Source organism: Microtus ochrogaster, chromosome 10 (assembly GCF_000317375.1).
Source record: "Microtus ochrogaster isolate Prairie Vole_2 chromosome 10, MicOch1.0, whole genome shotgun sequence".
NCBI lineage: Eukaryota > Metazoa > Chordata > Mammalia > Rodentia > Cricetidae > Microtus > Microtus ochrogaster.
In genome coordinates, this window is record NC_022016.1 from 47,307,671 (window position 1) to 47,328,877 (window position 21,207).

The following is a 21,207-nucleotide window of genomic DNA, read 5'->3' on the forward strand; positions in this document are numbered from 1 at the left end:
ATCTATCTATCTATCTATCTATCTATCTATCTATCTATCTATCTATCTATCATCCATCAATCCATCATCTGTCTACCTATCTGTGGTATTAGGGATTGAACTTGAGGCCTCACACATGCCAGGCCAGTGCTCTGCCAATGAGCTACATCCTCATTTGATTTCCACTTTATTTGGGGCCATGCTCTCAACTAAGTTGTCTAGGGTGCCCTAACTCACCCTGTAGCCCCTCCAGCCTCCCTATTACAAGTCTGTGCCACGAAGCTTGGCTACCACACCCACCTCAGACACAGATTTTCGCTCTAAGCTCTCTGTCACACTGAGGTCTCACAGTGACTGGGCTGCACATCTCTGGCCCCATTTTCTTGCCTTCAAATAACAGTAGGGGTTTTTAATAAACTCAGGGTTGGGCACAGCGGCTCCCATCTGTAATTCCAGTACTTGAGAGGCAGAGGCAGGAGGAGGCCAATCTGATCTACATAGTGAGTTTCAGGCCAATCTGAACTACAGAGTGAGACCTGGTCTCAGAAATACCAAAATATCAAAACCAAATAATACCAAAAAACAAACTAAACCAGAATAGAAGGAACTCAGCCCACTGTTAGCAGATGGCCTTCCAGGTGCTAAGAAAGCACTAAGCATTTTAGAGAGAACAGTACTTCAATTTTCTTACTCACTGACCATTGTAAGAGCTAAGGCTCAGAGAGGACAAGCAGCTCGCTCAAGGACATTGCTCTGTGGTGGGCCCCATAGGCAGGTAAAGTGACTCAGCCCCACTGAGCCTTAGGCTGGGAGGTACCTGAGTCCAGTCCACACCCAGCACCGCTCACCGGAGGACTCCATCCTGTACACTGTGTCCAGGAGGCAGCTGACCTCCCTCCTTGAGCCATCGAAGGTGGGTGCCCCGCTCATTGGGCACAGCACAGTGGAACTCAACGCTGGCCCCGATGTTCTTGGTCTCTAGCTGAGGAGTGACTTGTACAGTGTGTACGGATCCTACCGGGATGGAAGTGCCAGGGAGATCGCCAGAAGGACCTGTGGAGACATGTGAGGGTGACTGACTGACGATTGATTGATTACAACAGGGTCTCATGTAGCATAGGATGACCTTGAACTCTGAACTTTGTGTTTTCCTGCCTGAATGCTGGGATTACAAGCACAGGTCACCACATCTAGTTATGTGGTGCTGGGGATTGAACCCAGGACTCGGTGCATGTTACACAAGCATGAGCCATACCCCCCAGCCTAAGTGCATGAGGTTTTCCATATAGGGTTTTGAGATGAGGTCTCTCATCTGATGTCCAGAATAGTACTGAGCTCTTAGGTTCCAGGGCTCCCTCAGCTGGGTATCTTGATGAGCTTGGACTAAGGTCCACACCATCACGCAGGACACCTAAGGTTCTTTTCTATACATGTATGTGTCATATCCCTAAAACGCTTGGGTACCAGGATACCCTCATCTCAACATTCAAGGGACGTTCTCAGATGGCCTCTCTAGCCAGACAACAAAATCCTTTCAATATAGATTCATTCTTGCTTGTTCTTGTTCTCACAGTCAATCATTTGATGACATAAGAGCCAGTGTGGGGCTGCGCCCTTGGATGTGGAAGGTGGCCTAGGACATGAATGGCCAGGAGGGATACACTTTTTTTTCTCTTTACATATGAGAAACACTGAGGTTCAACATGAGATAACATAGCTAAAGTTATCTCTGAGGTCACAGTCCAGACTCTTGACCAGTAAGTTAGGCTGTCTGCTGCTTCTGGACTTTTGTGTCCAAAGACTTGGGTGGCTCTGTAGCAGCCCACAGGGATGTTAGAGTCCTCATAGTCATGCTGGGGTCCTGGGACTGTAAGAGATGGCCCTGTTGCTGGGCGGTGGTGGCGCACGCCTTTAATCCCAGCACTAGGGAGGCAGAGGCAGGTGAATCTCTGTGAGTTCGAGACCAGCCTGGTCTACAAGAGCTAGTTCCAGGACAGGCTCCAAAACCACAGAGAAATCCTGTCTCGAAAAACAAAAGCAACAAAACAAAACAAAAAAACAAAGAGATGGCCCTGTCACTTATTCGCTGCTCTTTCAGTCAAATGTTTACTTTCCTGAGCCTGCAGTGGACAGGCTCAGGGCTGCTGGGACAATAGGGAACAGGTCTTACTCTGAGTGTCCTTCCTGTCTGGCCCGTGAGGTCATTTCCTAGCAAGTACAAAGCAGGGTAGAAAGTGACCTGAAAGCTAGGGAGCTGAGAACAGTATTGGGGGGAAGGTCTTCCTGGACAAGGAGGCTACCTTAGGTCTCAGAGCAGGACACTGAAGATGGGTAACAGCTGGAGGCCTTTGTGTCCCAAGTGGACATGCCGGTCAAGAAAAGGCCCACAGGAAAGCTGATCCCTGGCTTCCCACTGACACTCCAGTTGCTTACCTTGGACCAGAACTTGGGCAAAGGCCTCAGCCGAGCCCACCTTGTTGGAGACCTGGCAGCGGTAGCGACCAGAGTCTGCAGGGCCCATGGGCTCCAAGCGTAGAAGCTCATTTCTGGCAACAGCCCTTTCAGGGAGGATGCCGTCCACACGGCTCCACTGGAAGGTGAGTGGGTGTGTGCCGTGAGCCAGGCACTGCAGCTGAACCAGCTTCCCTGGCTGCACCGAGGTATGCTCTGGAATTATGGTGGCATACGGAGGACCTGAGGGACACACAGAGAGATCAGGTGGAATAGAGCAGAGCTCAGGATCACAGCCGGTAGCTGGATCCACATAGTGCAGTCAAGCCCGTAGGGCCCAAGAGGAGACATGGGTGGCTGCCAGAGCAGGCTTTGGAGTCCTCTAGATAGATAGGGATTCTGCCCAAAGAAGAGCTTGGTAGGGGAACAGAACAAAGAGCACCGTGCACCACAGACAGAAGTCAGGAGAGAGTATGGAGGACTTACTCTCCACGTGCAGGACAACAGTGGCTTCAGCATGCCCAGCAGTGTTGGTGGCATTACAGATGTACTGGCCCGAGTCCTGCTGGGCCACCCGGGGAATGACCAGAGTGTTGCCTTCTACCCGGTGCTGCCAGGGCAGTGGGGAGCGCAGCTTGGACCAGTGGATGGTGGGCGGGGGGTTGCCTATGAGGTTGAAGATGGCATTGGTCACTAGGTTGTTCCAGGGACCAATCAAGTGTGGGGTGATAGGAAAAGGTTCTAAGCGACCTATCCCTCCATGGGACTGGCTAAGTGGATGCTTCCTGGGTGTGGCATCATCATGGGAGAATTCAAAACCCCAGGGCTGTCCAGCTCGGCCTTTCTGTGGGTCTTCACTACACCTGTGGCTGAGCAATGTAGAGTGGCCGTGTGTCCAGCCTCCAGGGTCAGCTCAGCTTCTTCAACTTGGACCTGGGGGGCACCTGGGGCCACAGTGCCGGTGTCCACGATCACCTCCACCTGCTTCTGTGCTGTGCCCAGCGCATTCTGGGCTAGACACACATAGGTGCCTGCATCTGATGGCTTAGCTGATGAAATCTAGAAGAAAGCAGAGAACATTGATATTGATTCCTTCCTTTGCATTTTGATTATTGTTTTTGTTTTCTGAGCTAGGGTCTTACGTAGCCCAGGCTAGCCTCAAACTCTATGTTTGATGGCAATCTTGACCTCCTGACCCTCTTGCCTCCACATCCTGATGCTTCAAGTACAGGCACATGTCACCATGATTTGCTTACGTGGTTCTGGGAATCAAAGTCAGGATTTGGTGCATGATAGACAAACAGCTGAGCTATATCCCCAGATGCCTTCCTTCATCTTTAGCTCCTCTGTGGGCTGCTGGAAGGCTCACCTTCATGACTTCCCATGAGACCCCCCCGCCCCCGTTGCTTAGCTACCAACCTACCCATCATCCAACTACCCATCCACCCAGGCTTCTGAGCCATTCCTTCTTCCTTTCCTTCTCTCTTCTCCCATCTTCCCATCTACCCATCAAACTCTTCTTCTCTGTCCACCTACTTATGCCCCATCTAAGCACCTGCTTCAGTCAGCTCCTAGAAAGGACCTCAGTCCCAGACGTGGAGCAGGCCCAACCTCACCTTCAGCATCGCATGGCTATTCATGAGCCCAAACATCCGCGGCTCCAGTTTGACAGGGGTGCCGAGTCGGGTCCAACGGGGGGAAGAGCGGGGCTCCCCAGCACTGATGCACTCCAGGGTGATGTCTTTACCCATTTTCACATGCACAGGGCCCTCGGGGAGCACAGACACTGTAGGAGACCCTGAGGAAGGAATGACATTCAGAGCTTTGGGTTATATGAGAGTCACAGTAGGCAGTGGTGGGGCAGGTTTTAAACCTGTAAAAGCTGGACTGGCAAAAGGGGAAGAGCCATGGGTTGGTGTCTCTCACCTTGCACACTAAGATTGACGACACTCTGGGCCACACCATATGCATTGGAAGCCACACAGCGATAAGCTCCATGGTTGCTGGGCCGGGTGCCCACGATGGTAATGATGGAGCCATTGGGGCTGATGTGCACATTATCTGCGGGGTTGCATTGGGAAAGGGTGATAGCTAGTGTTAGCTATCACTTGACAGATATAGAACCTCCTAGGTGACGGGCTTGGGAGGGATTATCTTGACAGACTAACTGGTATGGGAAGTTATATGCTAACTGTGGAGAAAGTTACTCCCGGGGCAGGGAATTCTGGACTGTATAAAAAGAGAGAGTGAAGGCCAGGGGGTAGTGCGCACGCCTTTAATTCCTGTACTTAGGAGGCAGAGGCAGGCAGGTATTTGTGAGTTCAAAGCCAGCCTGGTTTACAGAGCTAGTTCCAAGACAGCTAGGGCCATTACACGGAGAAACCCTGTCTCAAAAAACCAAAATAATAAGTAGTGCTAAATAGTGCCTTCATTCATCCCTCCCTACTTCCTGACTGTGGATGTGCTGTGACCAGCTGCTTCGACTTCCCTGCCTTGACGGAACAAGCTGTGGCCCGAAATACCCCCTATTTCCCCCCGAAGTTGCTTTCATCAGGGTATTTTATCATATCAACACAAAGGAAGGGAAGGCCAGGGAGGGATCCTTGATATCTGGGCAGAGGATTTGAAGTCACAGATGGCTGTAAGTGGGAGCCCTTGGAGTCTCCGGGGTCACGCTCCATCACCACACAAACGGGTTCAAGCCTCACTCAGAGCCACTCGAGAACACGGTATGGGCCCAGCTTTCCACCCTGACTTTCACACGGGATGGCCCTCCCTGCTGCCTCTAGCTCAGGCAGCTAGCCACTCACCCTCCAGCTCCTGGTTCCGGGTCTTCCACTCCAGGTTGATGGGTGTTGCTCCGTCGTGAATGAGGCACTTGAAACTGGCATCTTGGCCCTGCTGCACTGTCATGCTGGGCGGCTCAATGGAGATGACGGGACTCCTGAGGCCTGGATGGAGTCCGAGGGTCAGATTCTAGGCTTAGTTGGGTGGGCAGGCTCCACTCAGGTACCAGGTCCTGCCTGGGCACCGTCCCCTTTCCCTACTCCGGGCATTCTCCATACTCACGATAGGAAGACCCTGCACTGGGCGGGACTGTGATTGTGAAGGAAGCTTCATGCTCAGGGCGGGAGCTACCAGCCACTTGGCACACGTACTCGCCAGAATCAGCAGGGGAGATATGGTGGAGTCTCAGCAGGGAGCCATGAGTCTGCAGAAGAGGAAGAGAAGGAAGCCATCAAGGGTTCTGGAGATGAGGTAAGTTTCCAAGTGAGGCTTAGGAGCTAGCCCTGCAGCCATGGGCTAAAGGAGCTTCCAGCATGGAAGTCCGATCCCTTCCCTTTACTGAGAGGGAAAAGGATTCAGATGCAAGCTATGAAGCAATGCTAGGAGGAAAGCCTTTCAGCCAATGGTCTCTTGCTCTGGGGCACTCTTCCCCAGTGGGTACCTCTTTCCCATGATCCCATGGATGCTGGAGTCTGCATGAGGCTAAGGTGCAGAGGAAACTACAGGAGGAGACCTTGCTAACCCTGGGCTTCTCCCCAACCTGACCGAATACCTGGTGTCGTGCAGGCAGGCTGCCCCCTCGTTTGTGCCATGTGACCTGGGCATGGGCTTGCCCTGGAACCACACAGTTCAGATCCAGAGTTTGTCCTTCAGCCACGTGGGAGGAGGAGGACTCTATATAGACAGGTTGGGCCAGTCCTGGGGCTGCAGGAACAGAGATGGGGAACAGTCAAGGCTCCTGGGGTGAGGGCAAGGACCTAACTGTGGTGATCTTCTTCAAGGTGATATGGATAAGCCATATCAACCAAGGAGGTCTCCCTCCCCTGGGTCTGAGGGGTCTTGCTGAGAACTGGGTTCCCAATGATTGAGGGTGTCTAAAAGATTAATGACACAGGAACAGATTATAGGAGCTTTGCTCTGGGTGGGCTTGATCCCCAGCCATAGGAAAGCCAATGCCCCAAGAACAATGCCACGATGACAATTGTCTGTAATTTCAAAATTTGAGACAGAGAGGAATACCATGTTTTTGAGGAGAGTCTGGGCTACAAAGTGAGACCTTGTCCCACTCCCATCCCCCCACCCCCAAAAAACAATAACAATCACAAAACCTACCAAAATAAAAGCTCTATGTGACAAAACAAGGCCAGGAGAGTGCCACCCCCAACCGCACCCACCGCTCCATGTCACTCACCAGGGATGGGGCTGGGGTTAGAGGCCTCGATGGTGACCAGGACAGAAGCCTCCAGGGTACCTGAGCTGCCAGTCACCTGGCATGAGTACTCCCCAGAGTCAGCTGGGGATACACGGTTCAGCCTCAGTATGTGGCCATGGACCTGCATAGAGGGGAGAGGGCGGGGAAGGGCTGGGAAGCCTCCAGGTGCCCCACTTTGGGCCACATTCAACTCTGCCTCTTATGCCATAGACGGTAGAGTTTAGGAAGTAGGGTGTTGAGGAAGTGGTGTCCTCTCTTATCTCAAGGTGCTGGGTACTGGTGGTGACCCTGTTGTGCCCAATCTGTTTGCAAATGCTGGCTGATGGCTAGGGCCACCCTCCCTTCAGGGATTGGCTGAGGAAATGAGAGTTGGGGCTGAGGAAGAGGGGCACATGCTGTTGTCTCCAGGCTCTGTACCTGGTGCCCAGCGGGCAGACTGCCTCCACGTTTGTGCCATGTGACCTGGGCGTGGGCCTGCCCAGGAACCACACAGTTTAGATCCAGGGTCTGCCCCTCAGCCACTCGGGAGGAAGAGGTCTCGATGCGGATGGGCGGGACTCCACCTGGGCCAGGGCACAGCTAGTGGTCAGTGGCTAAGGCGGTTCAGCCTCTCCCGGGGTGCCCTACTGTGCAGACTGGATTTGAAGGGAGGGTTGGCTTTTTTCCCTTTCCGGGCCCCTCAGACTTGGAGGGTAGGACTCCCTGAGGATGGGGTCCCTCTTTCTCCTAGCCCCACCCCCAGAGTCTCTGTGCCAGGCTCCTCCACAGAGTCATCGATATTTCCCAATCTCCAATAGGTGGTAGCTAAGAGCTCAGACCTTGGGGCCAGACAGCAAGAGCTAAGCTCCTAGCATGGCCACTTAGTGTGTGATCTTTGAGAAGCTACGTCTGTGCCTCCATTTCCCCAACTGTAAAACGGAGAACAATCATCCCTCCTCAGGGCTAACAGGATGAAATGCGGTTACCATGAAGATCATGAGGATTGGTATCTAGGCAACTCACATCCCATCTGATCAGTTTCCATCATGCCTGGGTCCCATCCCCTCCCCCCCCACTGTCGGTTCCTGTGTTTTCCTTTAATTGAATCACTTGTAAAACATTTAAGTTCCTAGCCTCACTCTAGTAATAACTACCACGAACCACAACAGGTCTAAGGTGCCACAGTTGTTGGTATACAACCACAACTAGTGGATACGCTCACTAAGATACATCTCAAATGACTTCTAACACCCGGCAGGGCATGTCCAGGCTTTGGGAACTGACTAGATGCCCTAGACATGGAGATAGTAGAGGGTAAAGACCCACTATTCTTCATCGAGGACAGCAATGTGAAGAGGCAAAGTTCTTCGTGTGACATTTCTAGATCTCTCCAGATGGGGACATTGGAACCCAAGTGCACTGATATCACACTTGAAAGTTCTCAAGCCCGTGAGAGAGAAAGGACCCACATCGTATGACCCGGCCCTCTGGTGTGGGACAACGAAGGAGGGCAAGAGACAGGAGGCAGAAGTCTGGGACTCCAGGTCTCACAGAACCTTTCTTTTGCCCAACTCAGCTGCTGTTCTCCCTCCCTCGTCTCTCTTTCCAGGCCCATCCTGGGATCCTCACCAGGGACATGGCTGTTAGAGGTAGATGCTGTAATGGAGACCAGGACCGAAGCCTCCAGAGGGCCAGAGCTGCTCAGGACTCTGCACACATACTCGCCGGAGTCAGCTGGAGACACCTGGTGCAGCCGCAGCCTTGAGCCGTGGGTCTGGTCAAGGGCGGGGCAAACAGAGGAGCAGGGGTAAGATGTCGACCAGGAGGCCTGGAAGGTTGGGAGCCAGGGTGCAGCCTCCAATCCAGGAGTGTGAGGTCATGCCTCCTATCTGGGCAAAGCAAACCAGGACTCCCAGCCAGCATCTCTTTCATTTCTTTTCCAGTTTATACCTGATGACGAGCGGGGAGGCTGCCCCCTCGCTTGTGCCATGTGACCTGGGCGTGGGCCTGTCCAGGGACCACACAGTTCAGATCCAGGGTCTGTCCTTCGGCCACGTGTGAAGAGGAGGACTCGATTCTGATGGGTGCTGCACCGGCTGGGGCTGAGGACAGAGAACAGGTGGGCTTAAGTCAGATTCTCAAGTGGGTTTAGGAGCCACAGAACAGGAAAACGGTAGCCCGTAGTTGTCTCAATGATCCCTTGGCATCACTAATAGGGAGCCAGACATTGCTCTAAGGGCCCGCCTCCTTGACTACTTAACCCTCTCAATTCCAAATCCTGGGATGATAGAAATGTCCTCTTATGTGGGCTTTAGTTTTTATTTATAGGTATGAGTCACCATGCTTGATATAATATGAAATTTTGTGTGTTTGTATACGTGTGTGTGTGCGCGCACGCGTGTGTGTTTGTGTGGCAATCAGAGGTCAACCCTAGGTGCTGTTACTCAGAGCCATCAATCTTGATTTTATTCATTTACTTATTTATTTTGGAGACAGGGTTTCACTCTGTAGCCCAGGCTGGCCTCCAACTCAAAGATCTTCCTGCTTCTTGTCTCTTGAGTGCCGAATCTTGTCATTTTGAGACAGGGTCTCTTGGACAGCTGGCCAATGAGGGCTCCTGCCCCTGCCCCACCCCCACAACAGGACAACAGGCTCTCAGCATCACATCCAGTTTTGTTTTGTTTTCCCCCCGAGACAGGGTTTCTCTGTGCAGCCCTCGCTGTCCTGGAACTCGCTCTGTAGATCAGGCTGGCATTGAACTCAGAGATCTGTCTGCTCTGCCTCCAAGTGTTAGAATTAAAGGCGTGCCCCCCCGCACATCTTTCGCTGACAAGGAAACTGAGACTATGAGCCAAGGGTAAGTTCCTCAGTCCCGGAGCGACACAGCAGGATTTGAACACAGAGAGCCTTTGTCAACCTTTGCCCTCACCTCCCCCTGGGTCTGTAGGCTTCCACTCCAGACTCCTCTTCCTAGGGAACTGTTTTTCCCGGTCCCTTTCCTGAGTCAGGAGTCAGACTCACCAGAGGGGCTGTTGTTGCTGGGGGAGACGGAGATCACGATGGAGGTCTCCTGGGCATCAATGTTGTTGTTGGCTCGGCACACATACTCGCCGGAGTCAGCCACTGACATCCGGTGTAGCCGTAGCCGAGAGCCATGGGCCTGGGACGAGTGGGGATAAGACAGAGCGAGCTGGGGTCAGCAGCCACAGGGCCCCCCGCTGACTCCAGCTTCCCTTCCCAGGCCTGCTGAGGCTGTCTCATTTAGTGTTGTGTATGTGTATGTGCCGGCTGATACACATGCCTGTACATGCGTGTGGAGGGCATCAGGTGTTCTCCACCATCACTGTCCACTTTGTTCCTTTGAGGCAGGGTCTCTCTGTGAAAGTGGAGTGTTCTGCCAGCGGTCTCTGCCCACCTCCATGTTAGAATTGCAAGCAGGCACCGGACCATACATGGCTTGTTATGTGAGTGCTGGGACTTGAACTCAGGTCCTCACACAGACCACAGTGGCCTTGGAAGTTACTATACAGCTGAGGATAACTTTGAACTTGTAATACTTCTACCTTCACCTCCTGAGAACACAGCACAATTTCTGGTTGTATGCAGGGTTAGGGAGGAGACCTCAAGCAACGCCAGTGCTCTACCTGCTGAGCTATATATATCCCTAGTCTGCTGAGGCTGCATTTCCTCTACCCAAAGTACAGATGGTTGGAGGGAGCCCCTGCCACCCCATTGCCTCAGGTCCTCTCCGAACCTGGTGTCTGGAAGGCAGGCTGCCCCCACGCTTGTACCATGTGATGGTGGCCTGGGGCTGCCCAACCACCACACAGTTCAGATCCACGGTCTGTCCTTCCACCACTGTGGGGGATGAGGTCTCAATCCTCATGGGTGGGGAGACACTGGGCACTGGGGACAGAGTGGGGGAGGCAAGGGAATGTACTCAGATAACAGTGACAATACTGGGGGGACCTCTGTCTCCCCAACACTCCCTCGCCCAGCCCTTGTCCATCACGTCACATTCTCACCCTGGGAGGGACCTCTGCTCTCGATGGTTACGATGAGTGAGGTCTCCTGGGAGCCAACGCCATTGCTGACATGACACACATACTCTCCAGAGTCCGCTGGGGTCACTTGAGGGATGCGGAGGCGGGAGCCCACGATCTGGAAGAACACATGGCAGTGGGTGGAGGTGGAACCTAAGTACCATAGACCCCACAGCCATCGGGTGCTGGAAGTCCCCTCCCTGACCTGGCTTGGGTACACTCTGCAGCAGCCTCAGGGCCTTCTTGAGGCTGCTGGTATGACCCCTCTGGGTCCTGTGGAAGAAGCCGCTAGTCTTTGTGCTGTCCCTATACTTCACCCCTCCAAAGGCCTTCCGACAGTGGGTGCCACCTGTCACACCCTGCTGTCATTTAGTATGTCAGCTTCCCTTTAGACCACCAGCTGTATGCAGCGCCAGGCACAAGCAGTGGCTTCAGAGGAGCTCGAACCAGGGCCAGCGGGATCGATCTACTGGCCAGCGCCAGTCCGAGTCTATTCAGCAGGGAAGCTCAATGTTTGTTGAGTGACTGAATGAGCGAAGGATTAGGGGCTAGACTTCACTCTGGCCTTCCTACCTGATGCCGGCTGGGTAAGCTGCCTCCACGCTTATACCAGGTGATGGTATGGGGGGCATGGCTAGTCACCAAGCAGTTCAGTTCTAGAGTATGCCCATTGGCCAGCGAAGGTGACGAGGACTCGATGCGAACAGGGTGCACCACGCTCTGGGCTGGGATGAGACAGAATGCAGGCTGAGGGTGCAGCCGGGCCCCTGGCAACCCCTGTTAGTCCCTGCAATCACTAAGACACTCACAGTGGTAGGGGCTGAGCTGCTGCTGAATGCTGACAAGGACAGAAGCTTCCTGGGTGCTGGAGCCACTGACCACACGGCACACGTACTCCCCGGAGTCAGCCGGGGTCACCCGGAGCAGTCTCAGCCTTGAGCCATGTACCTGAGAGCAACGGGATGGAGGCACCAGATTCAGAGACCAGCATGGCGGCCATCCACCAGCCTAGTTCCCTTGCCTGGCTCCCTCCCAGCCTAGCTAGCTAGGGATTGTACAGACTGGTTAAATCTCAAGACTGCCATGTGATTGCACACGCAAGCTTGCAGAAACTCAGCCAGCACTGGCTGACAGGAAGTCCATTTGGCAGGTGACCTGAAGAATCAGAGAAGTCAAACAATAGGCCCAAGGCTGCCCAGCAGGTGAGTGGCCAGCGTATGGGAACTGCAAATGCTTGAATTCACAGCCTGTGCTCTTTACTTCCTAGCTACCAGGGATCTCTGGGCCCTTCCTTAGCTTCCCACCTCCTACCTGATGCTGGGCAGGGAGGCTGCCCCCACGCTTGTGCCAGGAGATCTGGGGATGAGCCTGTCCAGCAACAAGGCAGTTCAGATCCAAGCTCTGCCCTTCTGCCACATGGGAGGAAGATGACTCGATTCGGACTGGAGGGGTGACCCCAAGTGCTAGCAACAGAGGGCAGAGTGTCAGCCTCCAGCAGACGAGAGGTGTGTGGCTGGGACAGGGGCCCACTGGACTCATGGGGGCACGGTAGGCAGTGTTGCCTCTGGGGTCTGCCATGGCTGCGGTGGGAGCTTCCTTGTGTGGTATCCAGTCTGTCTGCTTCCCATTCCCTCCCAGCATGGCTACTTACCAGGCACAGAGCCTGCAGGCTCAATGGTGACCAGGACGGAGCTCTCCAGAGGCACGGGCCCTCCCTCCACTTGGCACACATATTCTCCTGAGTCGACAGGAGACACCCGGTGCAGCCGCAGCAGTGAGCCATGGGTCTGCCCAAGAGAGGGTGGCATCAGGGGGGAATACCCTCAGGACCCTAACACAACACCTCCAACCTGCCGCCCTCTGTGAGCCCCAAGGCTTGGCCCTCAGCTCTGGGTCAGTTCGGTCTTGTGCAAGGAGTGGAGGTCGCTGGGAGAAGCCCTGGAGAACAGGCACGCTTCTTCCCACCCTGTGTCAATGCTAAGCACATACTCGCCAATCCTAGTCAAGACCCCCTGTAGTGGGTGTCTGATGACTGTGAACATTCATCCCCCCGGGGACACAAAACACAGTGCATGACATGTTCAGTGGAGTCAAGAGCTTGCAGACTCCAGCACGTATGCTGATTAGCTGCAATTATGGCTCAGTACTTTCGCAAGCTGACTTCTCTGCAAACACACAACTGAACTTGGTTCCAAGATAACTCTGAAAGCAGGCACGACTATCTATCTCCTTGTAGACCCTGAACCTCCAGCACGGAGAGGTTGAGCAACTTGCCTAAGGTCACAAGCCTGGGTGGTAGATACAACTCATACCTAGGGTGCCCCAGCCTAGGCTTTCGGTCTAGCCACAGCAGGACACACCTGAGTGATGGGGCCCATGCCCCCAGTTTTCTCCACCCAGAACCCCCATTCTTCTTTGCCTCCTTTGCCCCCTGTCCTCTACCTGGTGCCGGGCGGGCAGGCTACCACCTCGCTTGTGCCATGTGACTTGGGCATGGGCCTGTCCCTGCACCACACAGTTTAGATCCAGGGTTTGCCCCTCAGCCACGTGAGAGGAAGAGGGCTCAATGCGAATAGGTGGTGTGCTACCCGGAGCTGGAGGAAAAGTCATAGTCAAACAAAACAGATTCTCTAAAGACACCCCAGCCTCCCCTCCCGCCACGTCCTAGCCCAGTCAAGTGGGCTACTCACGGTAGGCAAAGTTGGCCCCTTGGTTGCCTGTGACCTTGACTGTGATGGTGGCCTCCTGCCCATTGCCTGCCCGGCAAACATATTCTCCAGCATCTACTGGAGAGGCCTGGAAGATGTATAGGCGGGAGCCACGGACCTGCACAGCCATGATGAGAGAGGTATAAGGGGGCCTGGGCCTTCCAGAGCCCGGCAGGAGCCCCGAATTGGCTGCCAGGCTGTGACCCCTATACAGCTTACCACTCATGGACCCTTCCACATTCTAGGAGTGAGTACCTGGTGTCGGGCGGGCAGGCTGCCCCCACGCTTGTACCATGTGACCTGTGCATGGGCTTGTCCTGCCACCACGCAGTTGAGATCCAGCGTCTGACCCTCAGCTACTGTGGAGGATGAAGACTCAATTCTGACAGGCAGGACAGGTCCAGGGGCTGTAGAGACAAGGGAAAGGTAATAGATACTTCCCAAGAGACAGGTCTGAGATTCCCTCCTAGAGCTGGCGCAGCCTTGTAATCTGAGGTCAGGCCCCCCATTGCAGAAATTTGACAGCCCTGGCTTGAAGCCCTCCGTTCAGTAACTCTGTTGGAGATCCCAGAAGGAGGATCTCATGGGAAGAGGGAAGAGAGACAAAGCAAGTAAATAAGACAGGCAAGGGCCAGATGTAGAGGTGCAGGCCTTTAATCCCAGCACTCGGGAGGCAGAGGCACATGGATCTCTGTGAGTTTGAGGCCAGCCTGGTCTACAGAGCGAGTTCCAGGACGGACAGCCAGTGCTATTACACAGGGAAACCCTCTCCCAAAAAAAAAAAAAACAAAAAACAAAAGACAGGCAGGCAGTAAGGCTAGGGTGGAGAAAAGGAGGCAGGAGTAAAAACCAAGGAATGACATGGCCAGGAACAGCAGGATAGGCAATCTGGGTCGCTCACACAAAGCAGTCTGCCTAAAGCCAGAGCCTGGGTGGCCTACTACTATCCCCAGGCAGCAGCAGGAGTCATCGAAGGGACATTACTCCCTGGCAGGCTTCTGTATCCCTGGGAGCCACTCACCAGGGATGGCCTCGGAAGGTTCGATGGTGACCAGAACGGAGGTCTCTTTATGCTCAGAGCCGAGGACCACGTGGCACACGTACTCGCCTGAATCGGCAGGGGACACCTGGTGTAGTCTCAGCAGGGGACCGTGGGTCTGTGTGGATGGAGTGGATTGAGAGTTAGGGAGGGCCCAAAGTGTCCCCACCCGCCCTCTCTAGCAGGCTGGCCCTGGGGTGGCTTTACCTGGTGCCGGGCGGGAAGGCTGCCTCCGCGTTTCCGCCACGTCACCTGTGCCTGCCCAGGCACCACACAGTTTAGATCCAAGGTTTGCCCCTCGGCCACATGGGAGGATGAGGACTCAATGCGGATGGGTGGGGTGCCGCCAGTGGCTGGGCACAGAGAGGGTAGTTAGAGGCCCAGCCTTGTACCTTACTGGCACCCTGAGCAGAGTGTTGAACATGCTTTCTTTCCCACCTCCAGCTCCAGGGTTCTCGCCTCATCTACCCTTGTGACCTAGAGGTGACAAGTCGTAGGGATCCAAGAACTTTATCTCTCAGGCCAGGCAAGAGGATGCAGTGACGATGATGCTCCCTTCTCAGAAACCTACCATAGTTTCCCGACATGCCTCACTGGCCCTGCGTCACCTAAGCATACCCTACTGGCGTCACAGTTCCCATCAAGTTAGGCACCCTGACCTGACAGGTCGTAAAATCACACCCATGCCCAGCAGTTAGCCTACAAATGGCATGGTCTGCCCAGAGCAGGAAAATGGGGTTGCCAGAGGTTAGAGAACCAGCTCAAGGTTGAAAAGGGGGCAGATTTGAACCCAGGTCAGCCTAACTCCCAGTTCAGTGTGGAAGCCCATACTGCTGTTTGTACAAGGTACCATCTTCTGGAGCTTGAGGCAAGCTGGTTCAGTATCTACCCCCAAGACTTGTGGCTTCCGGAGCAGGCAACAGAGGGTAAGAGACACCTCTGCATCCTGATGGCTACCCCGAGAAATCACAGCACCCTTCCTTGGCCCTGGGAGAGCTTATGGCTTTGGCCCTCTCAATCCCGCTGGCACCTCACCTGGGGTGTAGCTGGGGCCTGAATGAACGCCGTGAAGGACAGAGACAACAATGGAAGCCTCCTTGGGTCCCAAGTCACTCTCTACTCGACACACATATTCTCCAGAGTCTGCTGGTGAGACCTGGGGGAGCCGCAGCCTGGAGCCGTGGACCTGGGCAAGGTGGGGCAGAGGTAAATGAGGATGGGGCTGGAGCTGTGCCTACCACTCTGTCTGGGCCTCAGTAGTTCAGATACACGAGCTCTACTCCAAGCCATTCACACCAGGCTGGGAGCCAGCGGGGAGGGAACTGTCTTGGTCCTACAGCACAGGAGAGCTTGGCAGCTGAAGCACCAAATCCACCCCTCCCCCCCATCCAGGGCTATCCACAGCCTCTGTACCCTGGTCCCAGCCCCAGGCTAGAAAGCCTCCTACCTGGGCATGGGGAGGCAGGCTGCCCCCTCGCTTGTACCATGTGACCTGGGTATAGGTCAATCCCATCACAGCACAGTTGAGGTCAAGAGTCTGTCCTTCAGTCACAGACGGTGATGAGGACTCAATCCTGACTGGCACGGAGCTGGCACCTGAGGCTGTGGTCACAGAGGGATCAGCAGGCCTCAAGGGAGCCTCAGCTCACCTGACCCATCATGTCAGCCCTGGAGGTGCCATACCTGAGAGGACGACCACCTGGATGCGGGCCTGAGCGGTGCCGGTGGGGCTGGTGGCCACACAGAGGTAGAAGCCAGCGTCAGCAGGTGTAATGGCTGGGATGATCAGCGTGGGGATGTCTGTGTTCTCTGACCGGGCCTACCACATGGAGAGAGTGCTCAGGTACTTGGGAGGGGGCCTGCCAGGACAGACTCGGAAGGAGCAGGTCCTAAACCAAGATCAAGGCCCAGTGGAAATTTCAAGAACTATGGAATTGGGAACTATGGGAATAGAGGCACATGGAATTGGGGACCACGGAATCAGGCAGTAAAAGGGTGAGTGGGATGCAAGGGTGACCGGGGTACGGGACCTAATTAGGAAACAGAGGGAGCCTGAGGAGAGAAAGAACATGGACGGACAGGTGGTTGAGCGTTGAGACTGTTGATCCCACTGACCTGGGATGGTTGGCTGACTCACCTGTGGAGGCAGGCTGCCTCCCTCCTTCCTCCAGGTGATGCTGGCACTGGGGACTCCAGCTGCCCTGCAGTATAGCCTGACCGTGCGGCCCTCGTGCACCTGGGTCCTCTCGGGGCTCACCTGGACCCTGGGTCCACTGCCTCCTGCAGACAGAAGCCCTGTGAGGATTCCTCTCTGAGTCTCCTTTAGCCCCAAGCCCACCTCAAGCCCTGCCCTCTCACCGTGCACCTGAAGCATGGCCCTGGCTACATGCTGCCCAGCGCTGCTGAGGGCGCGGCACAGGTACTGGCCCTGATCTGAGGGCTCGATTGCTGGCAGACGCAGGATGCCACCATGGATCTGAGCCTTCTGAGGAAGCTGGCCACCAGGACCTCCTGGTGTGGAGACATGGGTCAGCACACCCTGGGACTGCTCTGACTGCTGCCCTTGTCCTCCTCACTCAGGACAGCCAGGGTCTGAGGGTCACTCCCATCATGACCTCACCTGACCATTCCAGAGTGGGTGTGGGGTTCCCTGTGGCGCTGCAGCGGAACTCAGCCATTTGTCCAGGCTGCACAGTGAGCTGTGGCGGATGTATGGAGACCACAGGTGCAGTTGAGGTGCCTGAGACTAAAAAGCAAGCGTAGCGAGCAAGGATGAGGTAAGATCAGGGTAGGGACTGCTCTCCAGCTCACAGCTATAGCCCCTTGTCAGTCTTGGCTTCCACCCTAGTCCTGCATAGCTGTTTGTCCACCCGGTAGCCAGAGGGGGCTTTGAAAACTTCATGGGCCTTGTTGCTTCCTTATCTGAGGCCTGCCCATAGCGCTTTCGTTCCTCTGTTTCAGAAGAGGGTTCACAATGCCGCCCAGACACCTTGGCTTTACAATGCTCCTGCCTCAACCTCCAACTGCTGGGATTACATCTTCCCCTCATTCTGTGCTCTCCAATCCCTCCAATCCCTCTTACCCCTGGCATCTGTCACCATGCACAAGTGTCCTGTTTCTGCTCTTTCACTAGGGTTGCCTCAATTACATTTCCCCCGACATACACTTTAGGAGGCCTGAGATACAATTTGTCTTTCTGTCTCCTGCTTCTTCAGAGCCTAGAGCATGTAGGGGGATCCCTGGGGCCAGACTCAGATCACAACAAGGCATACCTTGAACATGCAGCGTGGCTGTGCCCTGGTCCATGGCGAACATGTTGGAGCCAGTACACACATAGGTGCCTGCATCACTTGGCTGTACGTTGCGGATGGTCAGGATGCCGTTGAAGTCCATAGCACGAGAGGGCAGCTTCCCATTGTGTAGGCGGGTCCACACCAGGGTGTAGGCTGGAGACTGCAGGGCAGCATCAGGGTGAGGGACATGCGTGGGCTCAGGAACCCCATGGGACAGACTTCCCCCACCGCTCCCTCTCTGCTCACTTTGCTCTTGGCTGTGCAGATGAAGGTGACATCAGCTCCAGGCCGCACACTTTGGCTCCGTTGCTCCTCCACTGTCACTGTGATGGGCTTGCTGGGAGCCTCTGTGAGTGGGAAGTCTGCAGTGAGCTCCACACCCCTGTTCTGTGTTCCGTTTCTGTGTTACTTCCTCTTAGGCCTGCTGTTCCCATCTCTTCTATGAGACAGGTCTTATTCTGGATCACTGGCTGGCCTGGAACTCACTACTTAGACCAGCATGGCCTCAGACTCAGAGATCTTCCTGCTTCTGTCTCTCGAGTAAGCTTACTCTCTTTTAAGATGGAGTCTCATGTACTGCAGGCTGGCTTCAAACTCCTTATGTAGCTAAGAAAGACCTTAAACTCTTGATCCTACTGCCTCAACCTCCCAAGTGCTGGGATTACTGGTTTGTACTACACACCTAGTTTTTATGTAATAAAATATATATTTTTAAAATTACATATTATACATAACTATTATATATATACTATTGTTATATAGTATGATATGTATAGATGCCTGCAGAGGTCAGAAGTGGGTACTGGATCCTCTTGAAGCTGGAATTACAGTGATTGTAAGCCACCTACACTGAAAGAGCAATGTAGGCTCTTAACCGCTGAGCCAAATCTCCAGTCCCGACACCTAGTTTTTGTGTGGTTCAAATGCAAGGCTTTGTGCATGGCTGGCAAGTCCTCTACCTGCTACGCCACACCCTCAGCCCACTCCTCTGGGCATGTCTTCTTTCCTAGTATAGCTGGGTTGCCATTCCACCTCCTGGTGCAACCCTGGACTGCCCCCCCCCCCAACCCATGTCTCTCCCTGCTGGCACTGAGCAGCCAGCATGTGGCCCAGCGGGAATGCACTGGTCCCAGTTCATCATCCCAGGGCACAGATGTGCTCCTAACACTTCACTGCAAGCAGCTTCTCCATCTGCTTCCAGACAGCTACTTCTCACCTCCTCCCATCTCCCTCACCCTCCCTACCCATCTTTCCACCTTACAGCCCATAGCTTCAACTTACACTTGTTCAGAAAGCTGAAGCTACCAGTCAGGTGTATGTCTACCTTTCCCACCCCCAGTGGGAAACCCTTCCTTACTCCTCCCTGGTCCCTGAAGGACGGGACCGTGATTCTCTATGCCCCCATCCCACTCTGCATTTCAGAACACTGGGCCCTTCCTTCCTCCTGTGCCTCAGCCATTCCTGTCTCCTGTCACTGCTTCACAAGATAAATGTGTTCTAAAAATTTCCGCATCTGAAACGTCCCCTTTAGTTCCATGTACTGCCTCATTGCTTACTTGACTTCTCTTCAGAGCTAAGACGTTTTCTTTTTTTGGGTTTTCGAGACAGGGTTTCACTGTGTAGCCCTGGCTGTCCTGGAACTCACTCTGTAGACCAGGTTAGCCTTGAACTCAGAGATCCATTTGCCTCTGCCTCCCAAGTGCTGGGGTTAAAGGTGTGCGCCACCAGCACCTGATGACTTTTTCCTTTTTTCTCGACAGGGTCTTTCTACATAGTCCAGGTTGGTCTCCATCTAGAGATCCCCCTGCCTCAGCCTCCTGAGCATGGGTACTGAAGGTAGATCCCACCACACCCTGCTGTGCTTCCACATGTTCCTTGTGTCTACTCCAGTTGAGTTTCCACCTCTGTCCGTCTGTCATGTCCGGGTCCAGCCTTCCTGACATTTCCCTGCCCATCCCATACTTCCTTTAGTGGTGCTGGATGAGCGGCTCTCCCAGAAGCCTTTGCTTTAGCTCACATCACCTCTCCCCTACTTCCTCCAATCTCCCTGGCTTCTCTTCTGGCACTTTCTGCCCTTCCTCTCCAGCTTGACAGGTTGGCCTTGGAACTTAGTGGATGCCAGCCTAGGTCCTGTCCTGAATAGGACTCAGCCAATGACCAAGATGAGCTGGCACACACAGACCAGATGGGCCACGGTAACTCTGGTTTTCCAAGTTTCCTCAGCGACATTAAACTACTTGGCAAAAGCTGCTTATGGTTGCCATTCATTTGACCTTGTCCTCCCTGCCAGTTACTTTTTCTCTGCTCCCCTCCCTTGTTGGAATTCTACACAGCCTCTGTATTGGGGAACCCAAATAAAGACACTTTCCAGGCTGAGCCTCCCTCATCTCAGTAAATGGTACCCAGACCCCAGGTGTTAGCTTTTCTCTCAAGCCTTAAGGATTATAGTGAGTCTTGCAGATTCTGCCTCTGAAACAGGCGTGACTCCATCACCTCCCCCATCTTCACAGCTATTGTCCTTGTCCAGAGGCCACTGTCCTCTCTAGGCAGATGCTAGCAGGGGCAGGGACGAGGGGACTCACCAGTGACCAGGAGCTCAGCCCTGCTGTTGCTGGTGTGATGTAGGTTTCGGCAGGTGCAGATGTAGACACCGGCGTCGGAGGGCTGCACGCTAGGGAAGTGGAGCTCAGAGCCTGGTATGGGGAGAGGCTTGTCAGGGTCCAGCTCCACATGTCCAGTGGGAACAGGACTGACTCCTGGGACAGAAGAGGCTGCAGGGCTGTGAATACCTTGATGGCGCTGCTGAGCACTGCTGGGTAACGGCCGCCCATCTTCACGGGACCAGTAGAAGTAGTGAGGTGGACTCCCGTTGACCTGGCACCTCAGGGAGTGTGGGCCGCCTTGGGGAACTACGCTCCGAGAGGGATGGACCTGAACCTCCAGGGAGTCTTTGGCTAATGGAGTGGGGGAAGGAGGCCATTCAGCCAAGAAGGCCCCAGAATAAAGCAGTATCCCTGACACTTTGGTCTCCCAAAGCCGCAGGTCCCTTACCTCAGAACTCTATCCCTCAGACTCCCTAGGATCTGTGGCTTTCTCTCCCACCACCCTGGGTCATGGTCCTACTTACTCAGTGGCTGGCACCGGCCTCCTTGCACATTGGGGTTACCCACGTAGCCTGGGGCACACCTGTTAGGAGGAACAGGAACCAGCGCTGTAATCCCCAAGGGATCTAGTGTCTAACAGTGAACTTGAGAAGCCAGTTTCAGCCAACTGCCCATGGTATGTGGAGGAAGCTCGATGGTATGTGGAGGAAGCTCCGGATTCGAGAGGGGCTCTGGGAACCAGAGAGGTTCCAACACAGCCCCTCGGTGAGCTATAATTTAATTTAAACAGAAGTTGCTTGTGGCCTGGGTAAGCTTGCTTGTCTCCAGGGAAGCATTCATTCAACAAACATTTATTAGGGAACAAGTATGCACCAGACACCACGCTCAGTGTG

At 54.3% G+C, this 21,207-nt stretch overlaps 1 protein-coding gene across 1 annotated transcript in view; it reads right to left on the minus strand.

Moving 5' to 3' along the window:
* Hspg2 (heparan sulfate proteoglycan 2) overlaps positions 1-21,207 on the minus strand; it is a 102,355-nt gene that overhangs the window by 13,448 nt on the left and 67,700 nt on the right. The window contains 36 exon segments of the mRNA XM_013348417.2: positions 828-1,032; positions 2,413-2,673; positions 2,917-3,096; positions 3,294-3,489; positions 4,047-4,228; positions 4,357-4,491; positions 5,241-5,381; positions 5,500-5,641; positions 5,990-6,141; positions 6,629-6,770; positions 7,067-7,212; positions 8,258-8,402; positions 8,579-8,730; positions 9,650-9,788; positions 10,383-10,534; positions 10,654-10,789; positions 11,245-11,396; positions 11,481-11,619; positions 11,983-12,134; positions 12,323-12,458; positions 13,114-13,265; positions 13,362-13,497; positions 13,635-13,786; positions 14,401-14,536; positions 14,626-14,771; positions 15,454-15,604; positions 15,866-16,020; positions 16,102-16,237; positions 16,556-16,698; positions 16,777-16,929; positions 17,039-17,164; positions 17,691-17,871; positions 17,958-18,058; positions 20,294-20,404; positions 20,501-20,665; positions 20,839-20,897. Of these exon segments, the coding sequence (XP_013203871.1) occupies positions 828-1,032; positions 2,413-2,673; positions 2,917-3,096; positions 3,294-3,489; positions 4,047-4,228; positions 4,357-4,491; positions 5,241-5,381; positions 5,500-5,641; positions 5,990-6,141; positions 6,629-6,770; positions 7,067-7,212; positions 8,258-8,402; positions 8,579-8,730; positions 9,650-9,788; positions 10,383-10,534; positions 10,654-10,789; positions 11,245-11,396; positions 11,481-11,619; positions 11,983-12,134; positions 12,323-12,458; positions 13,114-13,265; positions 13,362-13,497; positions 13,635-13,786; positions 14,401-14,536; positions 14,626-14,771; positions 15,454-15,604; positions 15,866-16,020; positions 16,102-16,237; positions 16,556-16,698; positions 16,777-16,929; positions 17,039-17,164; positions 17,691-17,871; positions 17,958-18,058; positions 20,294-20,404; positions 20,501-20,665; positions 20,839-20,897 (5,388 nt within the window).